Source organism: Gavialis gangeticus, unplaced genomic scaffold, assembly GCF_001723915.1.
Source record: "Gavialis gangeticus isolate Ggan-Ray unplaced genomic scaffold, GavGan_comp1, whole genome shotgun sequence".
Taxonomy (NCBI): domain Eukaryota; kingdom Metazoa; phylum Chordata; order Crocodylia; family Gavialidae; genus Gavialis; species Gavialis gangeticus.
Window position 1 is genome coordinate 601,205 of NW_017728972.1, and position 27,231 is coordinate 628,435.

The 27,231-nt window shown below is 47.2% G+C and overlaps 2 protein-coding genes across 5 annotated transcripts in view; one reads left to right on the top strand and one right to left on the bottom strand.

The window, feature by feature from the left end:
• Positions 1–15,930, top strand: part of MYRF (myelin regulatory factor) — a 129,970-nt gene extending 114,040 nt beyond the window's left edge. For all 4 annotated transcript variants that reach the window (XM_019504929.1, XM_019504952.1, XM_019504947.1 and 1 more), the window contains 8 exons: positions 4,464–4,546; positions 4,812–4,973; positions 6,316–6,594; positions 8,402–8,489; positions 9,128–9,202; positions 9,947–10,049; positions 11,180–11,254; positions 11,750–15,930. In XM_019504929.1, the coding sequence (XP_019360474.1) occupies positions 4,464–4,546; positions 4,812–4,973; positions 6,316–6,594; positions 8,402–8,489; positions 9,128–9,202; positions 9,947–10,049; positions 11,180–11,254; positions 11,750–11,836 (952 nt within the window). In that variant the 3' untranslated portion in view covers positions 11,837–15,930. The remainder of the gene's footprint in view (positions 1–4,463; positions 4,547–4,811; positions 4,974–6,315; positions 6,595–8,401; positions 8,490–9,127; positions 9,203–9,946; positions 10,050–11,179; positions 11,255–11,749) is intronic.
• An 8,717-nt stretch (positions 15,931–24,647) lies between these two features.
• TMEM258 (transmembrane protein 258) overlaps positions 24,648–27,231 on the bottom strand; it is a 3,948-nt gene continuing 1,364 nt past the window's right edge. The window contains exons 3-4 of the mRNA XM_019504985.1: positions 26,107–26,256; positions 24,648–24,801 (exon numbers count right to left, since the gene is read on the bottom strand). Of these exons, the coding sequence (XP_019360530.1) occupies positions 26,130–26,256 (127 nt within the window). The 3' untranslated portion in view covers positions 24,648–24,801; positions 26,107–26,129. The remainder of the gene's footprint in view (positions 24,802–26,106; positions 26,257–27,231) is intronic.

Sequence of the window (27,231 nt, forward strand, 5' to 3'; positions counted from 1 at the left end):
ATTTAATAAGTTAAAAGGGCAAGTGGCCACCCTGATCAGCTTTTCAAAGGGAGTTTAGGTTGGGCTGCTGCTTAAACGTACAGTGTCCCCCAGATAAGCAGTTACCCCAGACAACTGAAGGAAGCAGGTATTTTTCAAAGAGATCTTGGAAAGTATAGCTCAGTAAGTCTTAGGGCCTTGTTAGATGTTGTACTTAGCACAAATTAACTGCATGTACAACAGTAGCATCCAAATGTTCAAGCAGTTAATCACATGTGAAATGTCATTTTAGTGTAGCAAAGTTAGGACTTCGCTGGTAAGGAGTATCTCCAGAGCTTATTACCTAACATGTGTTGAGCTAATGTCAGATTACTCTATGGAAATAATACTTTCAGGAAACTGGTGCGATGGGGAAGGGTTGGGAGCCCGAGCTGTTTGTTGGGCTCCCAAGCCACCTTACTGCATTGGAGCCTTGAACTGGCTGTTTCTTGGGTTCCAGCCCTCACACTCACTGCACCGGAGGCTGTTTGCCAGGTTTCCTTCCTGCATACCCTTCCACCACACCAGAGCTTTTCAGGTTCAAGGCTCTGGTGTGGGGCTAGGAGGGATGCTGAGATCCAGCCCCCACACTGCCCAGTAGCTGGTTTAAGGCTTAAGCATGGTGCAGGGGCTGGGAGTGACACTGGCATGGCATGGAAGCTAGTCCCAACCCTCACACTGCACGGGAGCCTTGAACTATCTCTAGTGTGATACCAGGTGATTTTTGGTCTTGGACCTGGGATCACACCGGAGCCAGTTCAACACTCCAGTGCAGTAATACAATCTATATTTAGATCGTAGTAAGTATTAACATGCAACTGCTTGGAAAACTTTAAGTCACTTTAATGTATACTGCAATCTAAATATAACACATGTTAAGTAATGAGTAACAAGGCCCTTACTTCAGTGCAGGGACAAGTGTCTGAATTGCTGGGAGCCTTGGTAGCTCATAGATTCATTATGAGTCTGCAGTGTGATGCAGCTGCACAAAAGGTAAATGAGATTTTGGCTAGTTTCCATCACGGTGGTAACAGCACTAAGGTTGCATACAGAGCCTGGTGTTGTAAGACTATAGCTGTTACTGATCTTAAAAAGGAAGGAACAAATCTAGCAGAAGATGCAACACTGCTTTGACTAGGGAAGATGGTGAGGAACTCTGAGAACGATTGAAGCAAGTGAGGGGGTGGATAGAGAATATGATGGTAAAAGAAATGTGGTGTTGATATACACAAAGCAGGCTGTGTGGGAAGAAAGAATAGATACAGCCTTCTTGCGCTCTAAATGTGACCTGGCAAGGAAAATACCAGGGTATCATTGTAGAAAGCTCATTGGAATACCTCTGCTCAGTAAGCAGCTGTACACCAAAGGAAGTGTGAAGGCTGTAAGGGAATCGTACTGGAGACTAATCCCAACAGCATTATCTGATGCTGCTGTATTAATGAATAGCTTGCTCTTCCTTACTGTCCTGTCATAGAATCTTAGAGTAGTATGGCAGGAAGGGACCTCCAGAGGTTATCTAGTCCAACTCTCTGCCTGAGGCAGGATTATGCCTATCCAGCCCATTCTATACAAATCCATTGTCTCACCTCTTAGCAAAACTAGTCAACCCTGACATAACACCCTAACCTGCCACAGGTAAACCCGGGGGGCTATGGCAGCCAATGTCCTGCTACTGTAATGGTTGTTAAAATACATTTGAGAGATCTGAGGAAGAGGGCAGTAACCCCAAAGGCAAAACCCCCCACAGCCTGTACTTGTCTGACCATGGGGTAAAATTCCTTCTTGCCTCCAAATAAGGCGAACAGAGTCTGACTCTGAGCAGAGAGGCAACACCATTTTGTTAGCTGCCCCTGGACTCTAATTTCTCCTTCTCCTTTTTAAATTGTGAGGCCCAAAACTGCACACACTACTCAAGATAAGGCCTAGCCAGTGCTGAGCTGAGAGGTGTGATCACCTTCTGTGTCTTGCACCTAATGCTTCTACTGATGCATCCCAAAACCTTATTTACCTTGCATGGCATCACACTGCAGATTCATAGTGAATCTATGAGCCACCAAGGTTTCCAGATTCTTCTCTGTAGTGCTGCCATCCAGCCAGGTGTCACCCATACTGTATTTGTATTTTTGATTATTCTTCCCAAGGTGTAGCACCTGGCATTTGTCAGCACTGAACTACATTTTGTTAATTCCAGCTCAGCTGTGCTATTTCTTTAGAATCTTCTGAACTGTGCTCCCATCCTCCAGTGTGCTTGCAGTCCTTCCCAGTTTTGTATTGTCTCCAAACTTGCTCAAGAAGCTTTCAATACCAGTACCCAAATTACCCATTGAATAAATGAGGTGAACAGCACTTGGCCCAGGACAGACCCTTGTGGGACTCCACTCAAAACCTGCAGTTCTGACATAGATCCATTTATAATTACCCTTTGGATGTGGCTGTTGAGCTAGTTGGTTTTCCACCTTACAGCAGTTTTATCTAGCCCACATTTCTCCAATCTGTTTGTAAGAAGCTCATTTGGGATCTTGTCAAAAGCCTTAGTGAAGTCCAAATAGGCTATATCCACAGTATTCCCTTCATCCATTCAAGTAGTTACTTTGTCAAAGAAGGAGAACATTTGTTTGACGTGATTTGTTCTTAGTAAATCCAAGCTGGGTTCTTTTTATCAGTCTTTCCTCCTCCAGATGCTTGCAAATGGACTTCTGTTGGATATGCTCCAATAATTTCCCAGGTATTGAGGTGAGGCTAAGTGTAATCTGTAGTTCCCTGGGTCCTCCTTATTGCCTTTTTTTAAAAAGGGGCACTACATTAGCCTTTTCCCAGTCATCTGGTACCTCGTCTGTCTCCCGCAACTTTCCAAATATTATTGCCACGGGCTCCAACATATCCACTGCCAATTCCTTCAGTACCCTGGGATGAAGTTCACAAGGACCTACTTGCTTAAATTTGTTCAGACTCATCAAAAGCTCTCTGACTGTCTCTTTTGCTAACCCATCCCTCAACTTGCCTCCTTCCTTATTCAGATAATCTTTATTAAGTGTCTGGTTGCACCTTAATTATTTTGGGAACACTGAGGCAAAGTAGTTTTTGAGTAGCTCTGCCTTTGCGTCTTCTGTTAAGAGTTCCCCTTGGCTATTTAACAGTGGCGACTCACAGCTTCCTTGGTCTTTCTCTTCTGGCCAAGATGCTTATGGAACCTCTTCTTGTTGTCTTTAATCTTCCTCACCAGGTACAGCTCATTCTATATCTTTGCCTTCCTGATTTTGTTCTGCAGTTTTTTGCTATTTTCTGGTACACTTCCTTGGTGACCTGCCATTTTTTTTCCATTGGCTGTATGCTTTTCTTTTGCATTTGAGGCATTTTAGAAGCTCCTTAAGCAGCCACATGGGCCTCTTACTCTCCTTGTTGTGCTTTCATCATGTTGGAACAGTTTCTTGTTGGGCTTCCAAGACTGTGCCCTTTAGAAGCCTCTAGCCCTCCTAGGCACTAGGACATCTTTCAGTCTGTCTTCCCATAGCACCATGCCTACTAACTCCTTAAGTCAGTTGAAATCTGCCTTTTTGAAATCTAGCATCCTAGTTCTGCTGCCCTCATGCTTTCCCCATCTCAGGATCTGTCGTCATCAGTCCTGATCATAGTATGTCAAGAAGGAAAGTGATGTGGGCAGGGAAGAGTACAGGGAAATCCAAAGTCATTCAAAGAGATGGGACTAAATGGATGGGACTGTTCAGTTTGGAGAAAAAATGAATGCTAGAGAGGAAAGTATAAGCTAGTGAACAGGGCAGAGGTAGTAGACTGAACACTTCTTTTCTCATTTCATTCTAACAGTCCAAGCGTGAGGGGGCATTCACCAAAATGGAAAGGGCAGGACAGTTGAAAGGGACAGGAGACCCATCACGCAAAGTCTAATGAGCTGATGGGACAGTAGTGATAGAGACCAGGGGTGTGGGTAGGGTTTGAGCAAAGCCTAAGCGTGTACACAGGTAAGTACACTGTATGGTTACTTAAGGCAGCCCAAGAAAGGATGTGAAAACTCATACTGACCCCTGACTGATTGGGGATGAGAAAACACCTGCTCAGGGCCAGGCTATGCCATAATCAATCAAAGAGGGCTCTGTCTGAAGCACCTGGTACTTCTCGTGGTCAGACCTTGGAGGTGGCTGGACCCCTTTGTGACCTGCTGTGGTAGTCCTCGTGTCCTGACCCCCTCCCCCATACTGTTTCCTTCTTTTCTTTCTCCAATCTGGCATTCTTCCCCTTTCCTTCCCTGCTGTCTCTCACTAACCTTCATCCTTCCCCATTTCCATTCCTGCTCTTGCTGTCACTCCACACCCTCATATATCATCTGCCATCACTGCACAGCCCCTTCTTACTTGCCTTCCCTCCAGGTGTAGACAAGCATCCTTGGTGGTTGCATCCTGCCCTCTAATGCACACTTTCCTGCATTTCAGATCAAATCAGAACTTTGACAAGACAGAGGTTGTACGTTCTACTATGTCACCCAGTACACCCAGCAACGGAGCCCCCTTACACAGTATGTACCATGATAGGGCTAGTATTGGTTCCTAGATACTCTGATATAATTTAGTGCATAAGATATAGCCTTATCTCAGCACTGGTGGTTCCTGAGGGTTGTCATATGCCAGAGATGATATGGCTATGTCACAGCAAAGGAGGCCCACAGGGACTGGACTTTGATGAATGGGAGTAGCCATGTCTCAGACCATGGCTGTCAGTGCTGCTGATGCTGTCTTGCCCTTCTGGGGCTGGCTCACTCAGTCTCCCTCTTTGTCTTGCAGTCACAACAAACATGCACAACTTGCCACATGGCATGTCCAGCCAAAGTGTGCTAGCATGCTTCAGCCCTCCATGCTTCTCCATCTGCTGTTCTGCTACTCCCACCAATGCATCCTCTGTTGCTGTCTCTGAGACCAGCCCCACACATGCCACCAACCGGACAGGTAAGCACAGCCCATGCAAATAGGATGTTGGGAATTACTAAAAATGGAATTGAAAACGAAAGAGAAAATGTTATTATACCATTGTATAAACCCATGATGTACCCACACCTGCATGCAGTTCTGGGATTTAGTAGAGGTAGAAGAGGGACAGATGAGGGATGATTAGGGGTATGGAGAGGGTTCTGTATGAGGAGAAACTAAATAGGCTAGGACTTTAGAGCAAACGCAACTAAAGTCGAATATGATAGAGGTCTATAAAATCATGAATGATGTGGAGAAAGTAAATAGGGATTTACTACTGGTATTTACTTGCTCTCACAGTACTAGAACTATGGGATGTAAGATGACATTATTAGGTAGCAGGTTTAAAACAAACAAGAAGTTCTTTTTCACACAGCATGTAATTAACTTGTGGACATGGTTGTCGCAAGATATTAGGGAGGCTGCTAATTTAACCACGTTCAAAATGGGACTGGGCAGATTCATGGAGGACAGGTCCATCAGTGGGCATGAAATATGATAATTAGGGCTCCAGTCTCTTGAGTTTGGTCTTCCTAGATGTCTGAATCCTGGAAGGTGTAAAGGAGGAGGGGCAGGGGGCAGGTTAGTCTGGACAGGCAGTGCATAAATACTCTTCCCCTCAGCATCTATACTGCCACTCTGGGAGACATTGGGCTACATGGGCTGAAAACATCACGGGGGTTGCGTGCTTCATCCCCACCATGTATTGGAACCCCCATGTCTGTGTTAATTTGGAGCCAAGGCTGGATGGGCCATTAGCCATGCCTTACTGTTAGCTGCTCAGGAGCCAGCTTTCTCCATTCTTCTCTGTCTGGTGCTTCAATGTGAAGAGCATCTGCCCTGGGCATGATATCACTCAGCAGCCCTGGGGCAGTTGGCCCTGGCCAATGGTGTCATTCATTGACCATTAAACACTGCACTTGCCTGGACTGCACGACTTTGCTTTCACCCTGGGAGTCTGGACTTCCCTTGTCAGGGGTCCTCTGATTGCTGCTTCCAGACCAGACCTCACACTCACATGGCCTTCTATAGCTCTGGAGTTTACTTCAGGCACATAGGGGTGGGGATGGGCTCACCTCATTACAGGGGTAGGAATACACCACGAGGGAGGGGTGGGGGGTAGACAACTCCATTTCTTCCTGGTTATGAGCTACATGTCCTCTGAGTTGAGCTCACACCCTTTATGGTTGGAGAAGCATTTGGTCTCAGATATCTATGCCCAGTGGGGAGATCTGCCTTGCTGTGGAGCAGTGGTCATTCTCTCTTTGAGCTCAGCCTCCCCGCTCTCTGAGCTCAGTTGCTTATCTTCTTCTCCCCACAGACCAAAGCCACACATCACTTCTGCCAGTGACGAACATCAAAGCCAAATCCAGGGGCATCACTGGGAAAGTGATGTCCCACACAAAGTGGACAAAGAACCCTGAGAGATCGCAGGGCTTTGGCAGCCCCAATGCCAGCCCGTCCTCCCCCTTCACCCACATCCAGAGCAAGTCCAAGTACATCTCCCAGCTCTCACTGTCCCGCAACAGCTTCCCACAAGGGCAGGCCCGGCAGCAACGCAGCGTCAGCCCATCAGGGAGTGAGCAACCCCAGGTGGCAGGCACCAGTCAGGAGGGTAAGTGGACCTCCCTTCTCCGCTCTGCACTCTGGTTGGTTAAATTCATGTGATAATGGATAACCTGAGACATCTTAGTGATAGGTCACTTATCTCCATCCCCTGCCCCCCGTCGCCTTGATCTTTAAACCTGAACCTATACCTCAGTCCCACACAACTTAAATTGTCTCCCTGCACCCTCTCACAGAAGCCAAAGCTGTATTGAACACCAAAGCCCCCTCTTTGACTGAGCTATACCCCCCTGACAGAACCCTTAATACCTTCTATCTCACACAGCACATTCCAGACCTAGACCTGCTGACCTCTGTTTCTCCACACTTTGGCCACACTTACGACTATCTGGGGGGTTCCAGTCTCCCAGTCCTGTCTGGGTGTAACAGAAATCTTGACTGGGAACTGACAGAGTACCCAATACTAAAGTGATGGCCTTGGTATTGAGACAGCATCTCACTCCATCACATTCCACAACCACACAGCCTGAGTTTGAGAGGTCGGCAGAAGAAATACAGAGCACACGGTGTAACACCCATTGCTGCTTCCCCAACATGATGGCTGTCATGATGGCTGTCAGGTTGACACTCTTTTACCTCCCTGCACTATCAAACAGGACTAGTGGGTTACACTGGGTCTCAAAGACAAGAGCTGCCAGGTCGTGGTGCATGCCTGTCCACTCGCACATGACTATCCAGGCTGCAGCACCACTTGGTGGACTTCAGTGGAGCTGCATCTGCTTACATCAGCTCTGAATTTTCCCTAGTGCTTTTAAAGCCCTTTGGGGGATTGAGGGTCTTTAAAACCCTAGAGATGAAGTTTTCAGAAATGCCAGATGCTCAAAGTGCATCCAGTCCCTATATGCTACTTCCTGCCTTGAGTTCTCTCAGCTCCCTGCCTCTGCCACATCAACCCCCAGCCTCCCAGCTCATTTAGCTGTTTCCACATCAAACCCAAGTAACTAAATGGGCAACTGAAATACGCAACTTTAGGCACATGATGGTGCCAGAGCAAAAGGTGTGGCCACTACCACAATGGTCTGCAGACTGGGTTGGGTTTGAAGGACATGTCTAACTCTTTGGGGATATGGAGAGGGCTTATTGCAATCCCAAGTGTGTTCTACCCCAACACCTGTAGCGGAGGTGAAGAAGCTATAAGAGGACAGCTCAAGTCCAAGAGGGAGCTGGGGGAGAACCTTTTCCTGATTCTGTCTTCTCTGCCAGCACAACAGAGAGGCTCAGGGTTGATGTCACAGAGGCAGAGCAGGCCCCCTGTTCTGATAGGTGCAGAAGTGGTGGTGCAGGGAGCTATGTGCAGAGCCAGAGGGGGGTGAGGCTAGAATGTTCTGGGTGGCCTAAGGGAGTTTGAATGGGGATTCGGGAATTAACTCTCAGGCTCCTCTGAGAGAAGTGTTATGCACCCAAGATGCAAGAGACTTTATTTTCCGAGGGACAAGCGCCCTAGCTCACCTAGAAGCTTCCAGGGCCTGTGAGCACATGGCTTTTCCAAACACTGGCAGTTGATTGTGAAGGGAAGGAATTTGTTGGAGGACACTGGCTGTAGCCCTTACAGCAGAGCACCAGGCTGCCCTTTGTCAGTGAGATGCTGCAGGCAGGGACCAGCACAGCCTGGTGGAGGTGGAGGGAGATGGGGAATTAGTGATGAGGATGAAGGAATCCATAATGTGGCAGTGGTGGGGAGAGCTGGCCTCACAGATGTCCCTCCCAACCCTAACTTCTCTGTCTCTTCTCAGACTGGTGGATACTTTCAGCTCCTCTGTAACCTCTCCCCTGTCTTGCAGGCTCAAGTCCTTTACTCCACTCCATACAGATTGTAGAAATTGGCATGGCCATCACATCCCAGTACTGTGCAACTAGCGACACATGCAGGTGAGTGAGGGCCTGGTTCATGCTGCCCAGCATTGATGGCAGCAAAAATGTCTGCACAGCGGATGGAAGCTCTTGTTATGCATAGGACAGGTTCAGCTAGTTTGGCTTCCCTGACACAGCCCAGCTACTGTGCCATAGCCTGCCGTGGACTTCTTGTTCATTCTCCATCACACCCTCGATCCTTGGCTTCTCTGTTGACAATGCCAACAAGGAGATTCATTACTGCCCAGCTCAGTAATGGTTAGGATGTACTCTTCTGTCCCAGTAGGGAGTGGTCTGAGTCACTTCTCCAGCCCATTCCATGAGGTCCATAGGCCTCTAAAGACTTTGGGTTGCTGCTGTTTGAGGCCTTATTTGGCAGGGATGGGTGGAAGGGTCTATCACTCATGGCTGATCCTTGGGCCCAGCTCCTCACTAGAGTTTTGTTGGAACTGGTGAGAAGAGGCCATCAGGCTGAGGTCCTGTGAGCCAAAGTAGGATCAGAGGATTCTTTTCTGCTCAAAAAGCCTGCACAGCCCTACTAGGGTGATGGCCACTTTGCTTTGCTGGAGGGTGCAGGATGCCCTCCCCTATGGACCTTTCCCCAAAGTAGGTTGTATTGATGCTAAACCTTGGTCTTTCTTGATTTGTCCCCACAGGATGGGAAACCTCACCTACCGCATTCCCATCAGCCAGCTCACAGCAGTGAACACCAACATGACCTTGGAGATGAAGTGAGTCAAGGGGCTTGCCTCCTGTTGGTTTCCATTCCTGAGAGTGGGGGCTGCAGGGAAGAATTTAGCAGTGACCTCATGGAAGCAGGGGACTAACAGAGTGACAATCTGAGTGGAGAAGGCACAAAGGGCTAATAAGGGCATGGGTGCAAAAGGAGAGGGGCAGAGTGGGAAGAGAAGGCAAGTTTTATTGTGAGTAGGGGAACAAGTTCTACTCTGAGCAGTGGGAATAATCAGATTGCAGGGTCATGGTTCAAGAGCTAATATTGGGAGAAGGAACAGAAAGGTATGGGGGGCACTATGAAGGTAGGGGTGTGTGAGGGGAAGTGATGGGTAATGGAGTACTGTATGAAAAGTCTGGCTCTGATGGGGCATAAGGGTAAAGGTGCATGAAAGAACTAAGTAGTTCTTTCTGGGACTGATGGGAAGGGGCAATTTGTGGGGTAGCCATGAGTGGGGCAAGGCATGCAGGGGGCAAGATGGGAAGGAGCAGTTTTTGTGGGGAAGGGTGTAGCTGTATGAAAGGAGAGACCGTTGTTTGAAGGGGCAGGTTGGGAGGTAGCTGTGAGTGGAGTAGACTACACAGATGTGGTGGAAAGGGCAGGTCATGAGAAGCTAATTACTGGGTGGGCTGTAGAGCTGGGGTAACAGTGGAGGGAGTGGGAAGCTGCTGGGGTTCTGTTTCAGAGCCACCAACCTCTTCTGGTGGTAGCTCCCTGTCTCACTTCATGCACATCTCTCCAGTGCCTCTTCGGCTGTGTCCATCTACCTTTGTGGCATTGACTCCAGCAGGCCGTGTCAGGATGCCGTGAGTGTCGACAGCTCCACCAGTACAACAGGGACCCAGGTAGGGATGTGGCATTCCTCAAAGGACAGAGGCCATGTCTACCCTGCAAAACACAATGAACAGACTTGAGCAAGCTCTGGCTTGGGGAGCAATCTAGCTGCAGCGACACCAAGCTTGGGGTCAGCCAGTTGACCCTGGTTCTCAGTGCGCTGCTTTGTCTCCAGCCCCACAAGGTGAGGGAATTACCTCACTTCTGCCAAAACCCCTTGAATCAGGCTACAGGCAGGGCCTGGATACTGTGCAGCGCAACAGCCTCAGAGCCTTCAGCAAACCTCCCCCTACCTCAGGGACACTGTTGTCATGTTAACTTCTTATATTCCTCTATTCCTATCCCCATACAGGCCTCTGGCCACTGGGTTTACATTAACAGTGTCCTTTCCTTCCTTATCCTGCTCCTGCTCCCGCTGCACTACTGTTTCCCTCTGTGACACCATCCTCTTTAGCACCATTTGTTTCCTTATTCCTGACCCCTTTCCTTTCACTGGCTGCTCTGTCTGCACCTACTAATTTAGTGGTGTGATTTTTGTATTTTCCCATTAAATCTGTAGGACAGGACATTTAGCCCTCCTCTTTCTACAGGCAACCATTCTTTGCCTCCTCCCACCCTGCAGCTACCCTAATAAAGAGGCCACTCCACCAGCCACAGGTTTACAAATGGGGTATCCAGGTTTTAGCTTAAATCATTTAAACCCATGCATATGCAAATCTCCTCACCTAGCATTTTGTAAGGCAGTGTGAGCATGGCACCTTTGCAAACAAATTGCTGTCAGCTCAGCCAACCTCCCTTGCTCTGGCACTTCTGCAGCTGGACATGTTTCTCTAATGGCCAGTGCAGGATTTTGGGTTCCCTCCCACACATCACTCCAGTTCCACCACTGGTGTCTGGGACCCCAGTCCTTTCTCTGGGCTTTGCAGGATGATGCCTGAGAAGCCAATGCAGTGGAGCCAGATGTTTTATATCTGTGTCACCAAGGGTGCCTAACACCAAACATTAGTGATTCAACTGTTGCATGTGAGCTATGTGCAGTTGTTTAGGAGCCACAGCTCTTACATCTGTTCAGAAGTGGAACTAGATGGTCCTTGAGGTCTGCTCCTAGAATTCAGTGACCATGTCTTCTCCTTCCCTTCAGGAAAGGATGCATCGTTGGCCTATAGTAATGCTGTCATTCCAGGAATTCACCTACCACTTTCGGGTAGCCTGGCCTGTAAGTATGAAGATGTGCTTTACATTCTCTGCTGTCTAGGGCAATAGTGCAGTGTTTCACATCTGAACTTATGGGACCAAGACAGGAGCCAGGAAGAGCAGCCCTCATTGCTAAGCCTCCTACCCTGGTCCAGTCTCAAGTCCTCTTTCTTATGGGAGGAACTTGTGGGAGCCCTACCACCCATCATCCTTCTCACCACAGGGAGGCACTGATAGTCACATTGCTGGAGAAGGGGAGTTAGGTGGGCTGCAAGAAGCCAAAACTTACTAAAGCACAGGAGGAGGAGTGGAAGAAGGGAAAATGCAGAGCTTATGTCTCAAGCTCAACAGCTGATGGGAGACTGTTGGCCTGTTTTTCAGTCAGCTGGGAGGGGGTGGGGAGCCATATATGAGCTTGGCCAGGTAATCCTCCTCTTCCTCAGAGTGCAGGTGGGTGAGTTCAGTATGGATCCTCACCAACCTGAGAGCTTCCCTTGATGTTCTCTGTCTCCCACAGGGCTACACCAACTGTAGTGCCACAACTGAGCAAATGGGACATCGTTTCACTGACTATTATTTCCAGTTTTATTGGCTCTGCAAGTGAATCCTGGCTGCACCAGTGCCCTTTAATGGGACAGAGGAAGGGAACTGGTAAAATCTTCTAGACTGCTCCATACCTTCCTCTGTGAACTCCCAAGTCCCATTGTGCTCCTGCCTTCCTCTCTAGACTCCAAACTGGAGACAACATAGACACTGAGTGCAAAACAAGCAAGGAACATGGAACAGTGCAACTGCGCCACAATACCTATAAACACCATATCCCACAATACCCTGAGGAACTCTTTCCCTCCTCTCTTGCTCCCTCCCTTACAACACTGGATCTAAGAGTGTTACACTGGATCGAGCATGGACAGGTTTATCCCAGCCCCTCAGAGCTGTGACTGCAGCATGGCTGGCAACTCCAGCCTGAGTGGGCCCATTGCTTTTTGAAGCAATGCAGCAGCTCTCTGCAACACTGGAATTTGTTGTCAACACTGGAGCGCTTTTTAATGCAGAAGCACTGGAATTCCTTCTGGACATACTGGAAATCAGACACTGGAGTTGCTGTTCTTGCTGGTCAGCCAGCAGTCGTTTCCCTGCATTCCTGATTTCCTGGACTCTAAATGAAGCCAAAACCCATAACTGAAGGCTTCTCACACACAGACATGCACTCTGCCAAGAGCAGAACCAGGGAGGCCACAGAATTCCTCTTGATCCCTTTGCTCCCTCCCTGTTTCCTACACTCCATGAAGAGCAGGCCTGGATGGACAGACTTCCCAGATAAACTGCTCAGACTATGCTGAAGCCATTCCTTGTGCAGGCAAGGGGTTGTTTGTGTTATCTCCTTTCCTAAAGATGTGGGAAAAGAGGCTTCTCAGGTCCAGAAGCAGTCACCCATCTGCCTGAGGCTCCAGTTTGCAGGGGCTCCTTACTGGAGCCTGCACTTATTTCAGTCATTGGATGGATGTGGAGGCTGTCCTGTTCCAACAGTGAAGACAGCAATGCAGAATGGGGGAAAGGCTGCTAGACAGCCAGGTGGGCTGGGTTTACAGTATCTTCTGGTGCATACAGAGCTGTTCCCCAAGGGGGTCTCTGCCAAATCCATTCTCCTACCCTGAGGATTTCCTGCAGGAGGGGCCAGCAAAAGTGACTGTAGGCCCTGTTGCCCGTTGGCCTGCCGAGTGTGCTGGGTGTTTTACTGTTACAAGGTCTTAACTTGCTAAACTACTGACTTTTTAAAGCAGTATAAAAATAGGCCTCTTACTCGTCATTTTTGACCTATTTTCGTCTTACATAGGAAACCAAAGGGGGCTGGTGCTTTACCCTGTCTGGAAGCCTGAGAACTGTCCTGGTACTGTGGCAGTAGGGCTTGTCAGACTTTGACAAATACAGTCAGTTCCTGGCTGCTCCTTTCCCTTTTCCCCCACTCCGTCACAGGAAGGAAGTTTCTGCCTTTCTGGAGTCAGGAGCCATACCAGACTGCTACTTCAAGAGGGGAATTAAGGCAACTGGGGAGGAAACACCGTTCTTCCATCCTCAACCAAACTAGAAAGCTCCTCTAGGAGAAACAGTCTTACCTGTGGCACAGTCTCATCACCTGATGTAGGCAGCTTTAACCAAACTGGGGATGGGCACCTGTGTCAGGGGCCAGGTACTAAGGCAGGAGCCATGATTACCATCCCTTGCCTTTAGTGAAGACAAACTCAGCCATCCAACTGCTGGCTCAGGTCACACCTCTGGAAAGAATGCATGGCTTCAAATTACTTTGGTTCACCACCAGCTGGCACTGTTGCTGCAGGAAAACAGCTGCACACTTTTTGGCCAAATGTAGAAATGGTTCCTATACGGACTCCAGGAACCTCCCCACCCTCTTGCCCCAGCTGAGAATCATAGACAAGTTAGGCTGCCAGGGACCTCAGGAGTCCCACCACTTGCTCAAGGCAGGATCATCCTTGTCTAATCAGCCTAGACAAGAATTAACATCTTCAGGAACAAATCCTCACACAACCAACCAGGCATAATGCCCAAAACATCATAAATACCCTCTAACTTACTACAGATAAAACAAGGGGATGGGGGCATTAGTTTATTTGGGGGATAAGAAACAACCAGGAGATCCGGTTGTTTCTCTCTAAGTCTGCAATGCCTGATTACTTCAGTGGGAGTCAGAGGGCAACTCTCCTAAGGGTCAGCCCTGGCTTTCAATTCCCACTCTGGTCCTGAAAGCAGAATTCTGTTAACCATATAGTAATGATCTATTTACTAAAATGCACTTAAAAACTGGCGGGGAGGAACAAGAGAGTGAGTATTGAATATGTGGCAACTAGGGCAGGCCTGTGCTACTCCAGGCATCACAGTAGAGAAGAACAGAAGGCCCCTATATGCCCACAGTCACTGCTCCATTCTTAATAGGACTCTGTGATCCTGTCAGCAGCTTACAAAGTTCTCCAATGCAACTCTGGAAAAGACACTTGATGCTTTTACATTGATTTCCGTGCTTGCCTTGAACTCTGCTGGCCTTAAGCTGGGAAATTTCTTATATGGCAGCTTTTGTTCACTGTTTGGCAATCAGTGGCCCCAATCTTGCAAACACCTGCTCAAGTGAGTAATCTCATATATCCTGCTGAGAGCACTCAATTGAGGGTTAACACTATCGTGTTCAGCCAGTATTTTTCCTCTCTGTTTTGAACAGAGTGGAATTGAATGCCTGTACTTTAAATAAAGGCAGAGCTGTCCTTACACACTGTTGGGACCAGGGTTGAAGACACTGCAATCACCACCAAACAATCCCCTCCCTTCCCCCCAGTGGTGTTCTCAGAGGGAATGGCTGATAGCAGTTAGGAGGATCCATAGGTGCATTTCACATCTCTACAAAAGAAGGCACCTGCTGGGGGGGGCAATCACTGGAAGTTGAATATCAGTGGTGGAAAGCTGCATGCTAGTGGAAGTGTGCTGATGTAGTGCCAGTATCCCCTGGTGCTCCAGCATAGAATCAGTCAGTACTTTCATCCAATGCCAGTTTTGAACGCTTGCAGTAACTTCTCTAGCACCTTTTCCTGTCAACATGACCTATATGCAGGGGCGGCAGGTGAGATGTGTAACACATGCTCTGGGATGGCTCAACAAGGATGGCTGGTTAGTTTCTCAGTACTGTGTTCACTTCCCCTTCCAAAGGTCAAGGCAATAATTAAAATCTAGGGGTGAGTCCTACTCACTCCAAACCATTTTAAAGCAAAAATGGCAGTGGCTAGCTAACATCTTAGGTATTTCCAAGATGCAATAAAAACAGATTCCAAATGTGCTTTTATGATTTCTTACATTTTATAGCACCTTTCATCCTAAAAGTAATTTACAAACTACATACAGATCTTGTCAGCAGTGACAGAATGGTATGTCAGCTAAGCAGGAACCAGAGTCTCACAGGAGTGCGGTACATTTGTTAGCAGGTAAAATGTCACATGCTGGCATCAGTCCATAGAAATGATTGTGCTCTGTGGAGACCACCAGAGAAAGTTGTCTCTGCTTTACTCACCTGCAGCAAGAGATGTTTTTACCTCTTTGAAAATAGTAACAGCAAGAGTTAACAATCAGGCCTTTCCCTGCATGAGACAGAGGGAGCTCTGAGCTACTGTTTCCAACCTTGCAAGCAGGGAGCAACTTTCTCTCTGTTTCTGGAAACCTGAAGCTCCATCTCTTTAGACATCCTTGGCTGGGAGGAAGACAAGTGTGAACACAGAGCCACTTTCTGAAGTTTGGCTGTTTTGGAGTTTGTTTCAAAAGCAAATTCATAAGCCTTTTGGCCTCCTGTTAAAGCTTAAAAGCCTGTAAATAGAAATTGCGCTGCCACCACTGCACAGATTAAGGAAAAAGTTAAGCACTAATTTGTTTGGTTTAAGTGTTGCTGTCACAGCTTTAATCACTGTATATTGCCAGCAGATTTGTAGAGTTACATTCTTAGCAGATGTTATTAATGATTATTTGTTTTTTTTTGCTCTGGGGGAAAGCCTGGCTTCCCCCTTTTCTCTTTGATTTGTATTTATATTTTGCTGAATTTTGGGGTGCTGGTTCTCAGGACTCCCCAACTTTTTGTTTGGCTTATCTAGACTTATGTTTTATGCTGGAGGTAAATATACCGATATAAATAAATATATAAATACTGCTTTGTACCCAACATTGGCTCCTGTCTGCTTTCCTCCATTACAGTGGAAAAATAGACACTTGCAAGTCATACTATAACTTTTGCTTTTCACAGAGTACCTTGAGACCAGCAGCAACAGATTTCCCCAAATGCTGTTAGTTTTCTAGAAGTGCTCAAATTTTGAGAAGTCAAATTAAATTCTGCCCATTCTAGTGGCTATATTTTAAATAGTATTTAATATCAGGTATCAAATGGAGCAGTTCCGGCGCACACTCTAGAACAGTAATCAGGACCTTGCTGCAGTCTGTCTTAAGATGCATACTTTTCACCTGAAAAAATAAAACTACTTTACACCTAACCGTTGCAAACCCAGCATTGGATTCTGACCCAGCATTGGGTTCTGAGCTCCCAAACTTACTGTGCTTTTGTATTTGTGGCCTTCCTAATTTTCAAAGCAGTTGACAAACAGTTATACCATATCTGCAAGACAGTAATCATTATTCTTGCTTTAGTAAGTGGAGCAACAAATCAACCATTAGCCAAAAGCCACGTGTGGAGTCAGAGTCAAGATCATACCGCTTCTCTGTACTGCCTTAACACACTCCAAAGGTCTCGCTACTCACAAGAAGTGATTTCTTTTCACAGCAGCCAGTAGCTGAGGAAAAACACTGATATACCAAGTAGTTGCTCCATAAGCATCAAAGGAAGAAAAAAGGGGTGCTATCAGAATGAGAGATGGAGAAAACCTAGCTGAAAAGGTGAGGCAAGAGGCTTCATGCAACCTAAGTTCCAAAAAAATCAGGCTCACATAATGCCCCTTTGGTGCAGGCAGAGGAAGCTTTCAGGGCTCTGATTCACCATCAGCCCCCCACAAAAAGCATAACAATTTTTTTGGTGGAAATCAGGTGCTTTTTATATGTACTTTCCTACAAAATTGATAGGACCCCATCCACTGATACCTAGAACATACTTTGCAACTGACTGGATACAACTTCCAGAAACTGACATTACCAGCAGATGAATACTGAAGGTAAATGTAGGGCCTTGCTTCACTGGAGCAACATAGTCACACTATGCCAGTGAGGTGGATAAGCCTTCCTAACTCCTTTTATGGATGGTGTGATAAAATCAATAGTTAAACCAGGACCACAGAGGAAGTCCGAGCCAAGAAAATACATTCCTTTGTACTTACCCTAGAAGGCTGCATGTTTTATTGCTTAGGTGGTGAAAAAAGCTGGAATCCAGCTCTGTACCTGAGCTTGTAGCAATGCTATAGGATGCTAACCCAGATTTCCACTGTTACATCATATAAGCTACTGTTGTATACTTTGCCATCAGTGATATAGCAGTTGCCCTTGGATAGGACCCACTGGGTGCCACAGGCAGAGGGGCTGAACTGTTAGCACTGTAACTTCAGAAGTGACTCAACCATCATCACTCTCTCCCTCCAAAAACTCCGCTGCCTGCCTTGGCCTCTCTCTGGTAGTGCCCATTTAGCATTGTAGGCACAGGATACACTTGCCTGCAGCTCCAAATGAGCACTAAAAATTTCAGAGGGCCATGGCGAAGGGCTGTTGTCTGTAACAATGTTTTTTTTTCTTTACCAACAATTAACAGAATGAAAGATTTGGAGGCCCCTTTCTGTAGCTAGTAGGTAGGAAATGAGGACTTCCAGGTTTCTGAGAGCACTATGTACTTTGTTCTGTGACTTGCTACCTGTGAGACTTTCTCTCAGTTCCCTGCTACTCACCCAGCTCCTAAGCCTTTGTTGCTTGGGTCCTGCATTGTCCACTGTGATGGCCGACAGACCAAACTATGAAAATCTTATAGCATGCAGCATTATCTAATTATTAGCACACTTACTGTATTTACAGTATTGGGTCTTCTCAGCTGTCTTATCTCTACCATATTATTTTTCTGTAATGCCTGTTAGTATGCTATCTCAAGGACACAGTCACAAAAAACACTTAGCTGGGCCTAGGTACAAAATCAGTTTTGAAATCTGCCTTGGCACATTCTACTGCTACCACAACTTGTGGGATCTTGCCACCATAATCCTGTAATTGTCTTGCCAGGGTTGAGTGGTGTGGTGCTTAAGACTGCCCAGGATCCAAAAGCTAGATGTTCCTCTGCCTATCTCCCCTGGGCAGCTTGATTCAACAGGCTTTCTCTAATCTTGCCTACCATAATGAGCCAAGAGTGAAGTGCCTTAACACACCACAATCCTTTCTATAGCCAATGGGAGGAGCCCTTACCTAGGAAGTACCAGTATTTGGCTCCTTCCTCTAAGGGGATTCAGACTAGCATCTCCTGGTGGAGAGCGCCTACCCACCAAGCTATTTGCTGTTCTAGGATGGGGCCACTCCCCACCCCACCTATTGAAAGAGGGTTACCAGTCAGAAAAGAAGACCAGATTTGCTGGACTAAGAGGGAGCCTGATCTATAGCCTAGTGATGAGGTGAGAGCTCAAACCACCCAAATGTATAATAGGGGTTCTTGCTCCAGTAAGGTGTTTAAAAGAAGAAAGTGATTTCTACTTATTTTGGGAAAGAAAGGACTTTAGTCTACATTCATTACAAACTCTAGGAGGCAGGCACCCCGCTGCAGCCCTGAATGAGTCTGTGACATGCATGACTGTCTTCAGCATTCAGCTCACCAGAAGTTATTCTGAATCCTACTGTAACTTCTTCTGTGCAATAGGTAGGGAGTCCAGGCATCTAACTCATGTTTCTGGATTCTATTTTGGTTCACTTTGCAATTTCTACTTTGCAACATTGGATGTTACAATCCCCAAGCCCCATTTGATTTGATCCCTTTGTGCTGCAGAGTAAAATTTAGGTCAGTATGGTTGATGTCTGTTGGGCTTCATGGAGTTACGTTCTGCTTGGATGTGTTCATATATAGTTTTTTATATACAGTATTGTCAAGTAGCTGAAATACAGAATTGATTAGATTTACAGTGGAAGTTCATTGTGTAATCAAACTCCCTGAACCAGAAATGTTTTGCCACACTGGTTCTTTGTTTTATTTTGTGTTCTGTGAGTTTTTCTCTCCAAGAGGTCTTGGTGTGGATCATATACATAGATGAGATTACCTCTTGAGCCCTTGTCTTTAACTGGGAGCTGCAGGCGAGAATAGTGCCTATTAGGCATACATGCTCATGGAATCTTTTCTTGTTGAGATAGTGGATGTGACATAACATTCTGCACAAGCTGGCTCTTCTGTTTTGTATTCTTCATTTTTAGCAACTAAGTTTGACAATCCAATTTAGGCAAAAAGCAACTCTACCATTGGCCAGCTCCTTACAAGGGCAAAAGGCACCATGTTTCCTAGTGAGCTGAAAAACATATGTGTGTGTTGCTTTTATTTAAAAATTTATAGAAGAACTTTGGAGGTTATCCTGGTATAGTAATGATTTGGATAGAACTATGAAGCTTTGAACCAACTGATAAACAGAACTAGGTGGATCACCAGCCTCTTTCTATTATTTTCTCCTTCAGTTGTTTCAGTTTTGTCCTTGTTCCATCAGCTGCTCTTCACCCTGGTGGCACTGTCTTCTGAGGTCATTAGAAAAAGATGGGAAAATAATATAATAAAAACGTGGGGCTGGAATGGACCTCAGGATCTAGTCATCTAGTCCAACCCCTTGGCTCAAGGTTACGTTCATTTATGTCTAAATTATGCCAGTCAAAGCATTAGTGTAATTTGCTCTTACTAACTTCAAAGAATGGAGGTTCCATAACCTCTCCCAGTAGTTTGTTCCAAGGCTTAACCATCCTCATAGAAAGTTCTTCCTTATATCCAACCTAAATCTCCCCTGTTGTAACTTAAGAATGTTACTCCTTGTCCTGTCAGCTGCAGCAACAGAACAGTCTATTACAGGGGTGGGCAAAATATGGCCTGCGGGCCATATCCAGCTTGCTAGTTGCTTCTATCCAGCCGCCACTGGAAGCCTAAAGGAGGGCTGCACCTTGTGCAGCTCTACTCCACCTTAACCAGGGCTGAGCCAGGCTGCTCAGCACGTGGACTTCTCCACTACTGCACCTCCCACCTGGCTTCCTGTTTGCACTGCTGTACAGTTCTAGCACCATGGCCACTAGTAGCCAGGCCTGCATGGGACAGGGTGAGATGTACTGCACTGAGTAGCTGTCCTGCTCACCTGCTGCAATGAGCTGCTGCCATCACAGCGCTGCTAAATGAGTTTGTGTTGGCCATGGGAAGGACTCAGCCTGGGACAGCTGCCCCTGGCTTTTCTGGTGGTGCAGTGTAATGGCAATGTCTTATCGCAGCAGGCAGATAGTATGGCTACTTGGTGTGCTGCACTGCAACCTGTCCCATGTGGGCCCTGCTGCTGGCAGCCACAGTGCAATGACTGTGAAGCACTAAGAAGCTGGGTGGGAGGTGGATTGCTGGGATGTGGAGGAGTCTACGTGCTGCACTGCACAGCCTGGCCCTGGCTCCGGTCCCAGCTGCAGCACGGCAAAGCAGCGTGGGGCACAACCCTCCCTCCTCAGGCTTCTGCTGGCAGGCAGGATAGGATCAATTGGCATCTCTTGCTGCACCTCTTCCCCCACAGCCCTCAATAGCTCAGCAAAACTTATTCATTGGCTTTCTAGTCAAAATAATTGCCCATCCCTGGTCTCTTACCATCCTCGATTTAACCTTTCCTTGCTGAGTTTCAATTCAATGAAGTGTTTGGTTAGGTTGCTCTTCTGTCACACTTCCTATCCTTCCTTCCCAATATTATGTTAGTGCCCTCAGCTCTTTAGGGCCTGTGATGGATTTCTGTCTCTGCAGTGGCCTAATGGAGATACTGTAAAAGAAGGGAAGCATGCTGGATCCTCAAGAGACTGCAGATGAGAGCTTGGAAGAACATCTGCTCATCATGTCTGGGTTCTGTTGAGTAATGGATGATGGGTGCCATTGTAGTGTTAGTACAACTGCCTGAGTTGGATCATGTGAGCAAATTAGTAACATCCATCAGTAGTGGTTGACTGCTGCTGAGATGGTGAGGAACATGGGGACCAAGAAGAGGATCTGGATTATACAGACCACAGTGAAAGATCCAGTGACAGGTCCAAACTACAGATCAGGATCCACCAGGTTATCATAGAAAATTAGGGTTCAAAGGGACCTCAGGAGGTCACCTAGTCCAAACCCCTGCTCAAAGCAGGACCATCCCCAACTACATCATCCCAGCCAAAGCTTTGTGTAGACAAGGCTTGAAAACCACCAAGGATGGAGCTTCCACCACCTCTCTGGGTAACCTGTTCAAATATTTACTATCTTCCTAGTGAGAAAGTTCTTCCTAATATCTAACCTAAACTTCCCCTGCTGCAACATGAGACAGTTGCTCCTTGCTCTGTCATCTGCCACCACTGAGAACAGCCTAGTTCCATCCTTTCAAACCCTGCTTCAGGTAGTTGAAGGCTGCTATTAAATCCCCCCTCAGTTTTCTCTTCTCTAGATTAAATAAGCCCACTTCCCTCAACCTCTCCTCATAACTCACATGCCTCAGTCCCATCACCGTTTTTGTTGCCCTCCCCTGGACTCTCTCTAATTTGTCCACATCCTTTCTGTGGGGGACAAAACTCAACACATTACTTCAAATGCTGAATAGAGGGAAATAATAACTTCCCTTGACCTGCTGGCTACAATCCTACCAATACAGCCCAGTATGCCATTAGCCTTCTTGGCAACAAGGGCACACTGCTGGCTCATTCATAAACACCCAGGCCCTTTTCTACAGAGCTGCTGCCCAGCAAGTCAGCCATCAGCCTATACTGATGAATGGGATTGTTCTGTCCCAAGTGCAGGACTCTGCATTTGTCCTTGTTGAATCGTATGAGATTTCTTTTGGCCCAATCCTCCAACTTCTCTAAGTCAGTCTGAATCCTAGCCCTACCCTCTAGCATATTTACTACTTCCCACTGCTTAATGTTATCTGCAAACTTGCTGAGGGTGCACGCTATGTCATCTTCCAGGTCTTTGATGATGACATTGAACAAAACTGGGGTCAGTCCTGAGGCACTTCAGGTGACACTAGCTGCCAACTAGACATTGAACCATTGATTACTACTCTCTGAGCCTGATGCTCCAGCCAGTTTTCTATCCACCTGACAATTCATTCATCCAGCCCATATTTCCTTAGCTTGGCTGCGAGAACATTGTGGGAGACCATATCAAAAGCCTTGTTAAAGTCAAGGTATACCACATCCACTGGTCTCCCTGCACCCAGAGCCAGACACCTAGTCATAGAAGGCAATCAGGTTGGTCAGCCATGACATGTCCAGGGTGAATCCATGCTGACTGTTCCTAATCACCTTCTTCTCCTCCAAATGCTTAGAAATGGATTTCTTGAGGATCTGCTCCATGATTTTTCCAGGAACAGAGGTGAGGCTGACTTGTCTGTAGTTCCCTGGATTCTCCTTTTTCCCTTTCTTATATATGGGCATTACATTTGCCCTTTTCCAATCATCCAGGACCTGTCCTGATCACCACGCGTTTTCAAAGATGATAGCTGGTGGCTATACTGTCACATCAGCCAACTCCCTCAGCACCCTCAGGTGCATCCCATCTAGCCCCACGGACTTGTACATGTCCAGCTTTTATAAATAGGTCCTGACCTATTATTTCACCGCTGTGGGCTGCTCACCTCCTTTCCAAACTGTGCTGCCTGGTGCAGTAGTCTGGGAGCTGACCTTGCCTGTGAAGATGGAGTGAAAAAAGGCACTGAGCACTTCAGCCCTTTCTGCATCCTGTCACTAGGTTGCCTCCCCCATTCAATAATGGACCCATACTTTCCCTGATCCTCCTCTTGTTACCAACATACTTGTAGAAACCTTTCTTGTTAACCTTTATATCCATTGGTAGTTCCAATTGTGCTTTGGCTATCCTGACTGCCTGAGCAATGCTCTTATATTCTTCCCATGTTATTTATCCAAGTTTCCACTTCTTATAAGATTCCTTTTTGTGATTTAGTTTAGTGAAGAGTTCCCTAAGACAAGCTCAACTTCTGCTGTACTTGCTACTCTTCCTGACCATTGGGACAGTTTGTTCCTGAACCCTCAGTAAGATTTCTTGAAAGTAGCCACCTCTCCTGGTCTTCTCTCCCCCTTAGACTGGCTTCCTATGGGATCCTGCCCATGCGTTCCCTGAGCAAGTCAAAGGCTGCTTTTCTGAAGTCCAGGGTCCTTACTCTGGTGCTCTGCTTCCTTTTCCTCAGGATCCTGAACTGAATCATCTCATTGGTCACTGCTGCCCAAGCTGCCATCCACTTACTACATTCCCCACCAATTCATCCATTTGTGAGCAGCAGGTCAACATAGCATAGCCCCAAATTGGCCACTCCAGCACTTGCATCAAGAAGTTGTCCCCAACACTCTCCAAAAACTTCCTGGATTGCCTGTGTACTGCTGTATTGCCCTCCCAGCAGATGTCAGAGTGACTGAAATCCCCCATGAGAACCAACGCCTGTGATCAGGCAACTTCTGCTATCTGTTTGAAGAATGATTATTCTTCAAACAGGTAGCAGAAGTTGCCCGATCACACCTGTTATTCTATGATTCTATGAAAGTCTCATCCATCACCCACTTCCTCCTGGTCTGGTAGTCTACAGCAGACCCCCACATCACCGTTGTTGCTCTCCCCTCTGACCGTAATCCAGAGACTCTTAACAGGCCTATCTCTAGTTTCTTACTGGAGCTCTAAGCAATCACATGGCCTTTCCATAAAGTGCAACTCCTCCTCTCCCCTGCCTGTCCTTCCTGAACAGTTTGTACTCATCCATGACAGTGCTCGTCATGAAAGCTGTCCCACCAAGTCTCTGTTATTCCAATCATGTCAGTTCCATGACTGTGCGAGGACTTCTATTTCCTCCTACTTGTTTCCCAGGCTCAGGTGTATAGTCACCTGAGACAACTAGTTGATTGCCCTGATTTCTCAGGAAGTATGAGAGCACCTCCACTGTTTCCCCCTCTTACTTGTTCTTCCTCCAGGTCTCCTGCTTCCCAAATACCTCAGGATGACTGTGGTCCATTCCTAACCCAAAGCCATATACATCTCGGGGGAAATAACTGATGTCAGAATAGCAGCGCAAAGCAAATTTTAACAATATAAGTGATTTATGCCTCTAACAATTCTGCTGACTAAATTCTAGCTAAGGGAAAGCAATGTTCACTGTACTAAACCTGTACAAAAGTTCCAGTTTTCTTCACATTTCTGTGCTAGCTTCATTAAGATGCAAAATTGTGCAGTTGAACCTAAGGGTTGTCTCCAGGTACCTAACAGAGAAGCACAGCCTCTAGGGAAGATAAATAACTGTTAAACAGCTACTTGGGTCCAGTGCTCACTGCAAAGGAATTCCATTTTTTTAAAAAAAACCCTTTTCATAATACGCTTATATTCCTGCTAGATGCTGTAAATAATTTTTTGTCTGAAATTCACCTTCAACACTGAACTTACACTCCATGATGATGGATGATTGGTTACTGTACATCTGTCAGGGACAACTGGAAAACTAGCTCTGTAGTTTCACTGAAGAGATGAGCAGGCCCAAGTCAAGACTATGCTAAGTTTCTCTCAATTTGGCTGCTGCTTACAGGAAATTGCGAAAAGGACATTCGGTTTCTGCACACAATATAGGAGTTACTCTGGAGCATGCTAACTGTGTGATATGTTCTGAGTAAGTTTGAAAGAATCAGATAAAGACCACCTGAAACAGATCAGGAGCCCAGAATTTGGTACATCACAGAACTTGTTTTATTCAGGCTTGAGGTATTGCATTGGCTGCAATCATCTGACAGGAGCACAGTCCAGGTCTGCGATGGGCCATATCCTTAAAGTACAAAAATAGAAAAGGTGTAGCTTCTGTGGGGCGTCCCATCTGGAATCTGAAATAAGAGTTAGGAGGCTGATCAGACGCCTTTCCAGAAAAACAGAGTCTGCTACAAACCTCCCACTGTGAGCAAAATCGCTTCCAATCACATGGCCCCCAGATGGATTCAGATTCATAGATGTAGGGTTGGAAGGGACCTAAGTATATCTTCAAGCCTGACCCCCTGCCCTGAGCAAGAGAGAATACTGGGCTCATATGACCCCAGCTAGGTAACTATCCAGCCTCCTCTGAAAGGCTCCCAGGGTAGGAGCCAGCGCCACTTCCCTTGGAAGCTGGTTCCAGAAAAAATACCTTAGGAAGGCGGGGCTGGGTGAGAAGAGACTAGGGATGGGACGAGACTAGGGCTCAAACCATAAACTCAGCTTGGAGACCAACTTCTTTATCACTTCTTTGATCCAGGAGCAGAAATGATTGGGATGCACTGAAAAAAACAGCTGCATTCCTGCTGCCATCACTCAACTGGTACTGGAGTGTGCGTATGAAAACAGACAATACCTGACTGAAATACAATGCCTTGAAATCCCAGTTTAAATCATTAAAACTGATTCCTTAAATAACACACTTGTAAGGTAACTAACTTAGAAGGCTAAGAGTATGCTGCTCAGCTCCCTTCCTTTGAGTGCCCTTGTTGGGAACACTGTTAAAGGGCTTCACGTCTGTAGGGACAGGCTCCAGAAGGCTCTGCCTCCAGAAAAGCTACAGACTTTATTACAGTGTGTAGCAGCATTAGCCAGCAGCAGCTCTTCCTATAGGAGCAGAAGGTTCAAAAGAGGATGGAGAATGGAGCTAGACTGTTCTCATTAGTGGCAGATGACAGAACAGGAACAATGGTCTCAAGTTTGCAACAAGGGAAGTTCAGGTTAGATCATAGGAAGAACTTTCTGACTAGAAGGGTAGTAAAACAGTGGAACAGGTTACCCAGAGAGGTGGTAGAATCTCCATCCTTGGAGGTTTTTAAGACCCGGCTAGACAAAGCTTTGGCTGGGATGATCTAGTTGGGGATGGTCCTGGTTTGAGTAGCGGGTTGGCCTAGATGACCCCGAGATCCTTTCCAACCCTAATTTTGTATGATTCTATGGTAGCATGGCAATATTCTGTTTCCTGCTATGTACCCTTCCTTCTGGCCCTAGTTAGGCTGGCCATCTAGCTGATGAGAAGTAGACTCTGGCCAGGAGGATCCCTTGGTGTCTTCCTGTCTCTCACCTGTGTACACCTCTGGACAGTTTCACTGGGTAGTGTCCACTGGCTCCTTGGACTTGTTTGAAGGCCAGTGGGCACTGGGGGGTCCTCCAAGCCTTACCTGGCACGTCCCCTGGCTGAGCCTCACACGTAGATCCCGACCCAGAGCAGCAGGAAAAGGACTCCAAAGCCCATGAAGAGCGAAGCCACCAGGGAAATGAGTAGCTCCTTGTAGATGTCCCGTGTGTACTTGGTGGAGGTCACTTCGTAGCTGCAGGTGCTAGTTAAGGCAATGGCTGGAACTGTGGGACACGGGAAGGCGAATCCTCCCAGCCAGCAAGGCAGGGGGGCAGCTGCAGGGGTTGGGAGGCATGTCCTATGCAGCCTAAGACCCTTGCCGCAGGGCAGGAGGAGAAACAGCCTTGCCCACTGCACCCCTGGGCCTCTCAGGGAGCCTAATGAAAAAGCTCAAGCCTGCCCCAGCTCTTCGTCTTTACGTTCAACCCCACCCCACACTTTGAGTCCGTCCCTGACTACCCCAGCCCCAGCCCCAGCCCCAGGTGTCTTTGTCCCCTCCCCAGGTTTCTGTGGATGTTTATTCCCCTTCAGTGTTGCCCGGTGTACAATAATTATCGTATCTGTATGATAGTTTCAACTTTTGCACAATATACGATCAATAACGGTAAAAGTGCTCAAAACATATGACTGGGGTGTGGGTTGTTTCATAGTTTTTAGGGTCGGAAGGGACCCGAGCAGATCATCTAGTCTGACCCCCTGCCATGGCAGGAAAGATTACTGGGGTCAAACGACCCCAGCAAGGTGTACATCTAGCCTTGTCTTAAAGACCCCCAGGGTAGGAGCCTGCACCACTTCTCTTGGAAGTTGGTTCCAGACCCTAGCCGCCCTGACCGTGAAATAGCACCTCCTGATGTCTAACCTAAACCTACCCTCTGCCAGCTTGTGACCGTTATTCCTGGTCACTCCTGGCGGTGCTCGGGGGAACAGTGACTCCCCCAGTGCCTGCTGATCCCCCCTGACTAGTTTGTAACAGGCCACAAGATCCCCCCTCAGCCTTCTCTTTTGGAGGCTGAACAGGTTCAGGTCCCGTAGCCTCTCCTCATAGGGCCTGCCCTGCTGTCCCCGATCATGTGAGTGGCCCTCCTCTGGACCCTCTCCATGCTGTCCACATCCCTCTTGAAGTGCGGCGCCCAGAACTGGACGCAGTACTCCAACTGCGGCCTGACCA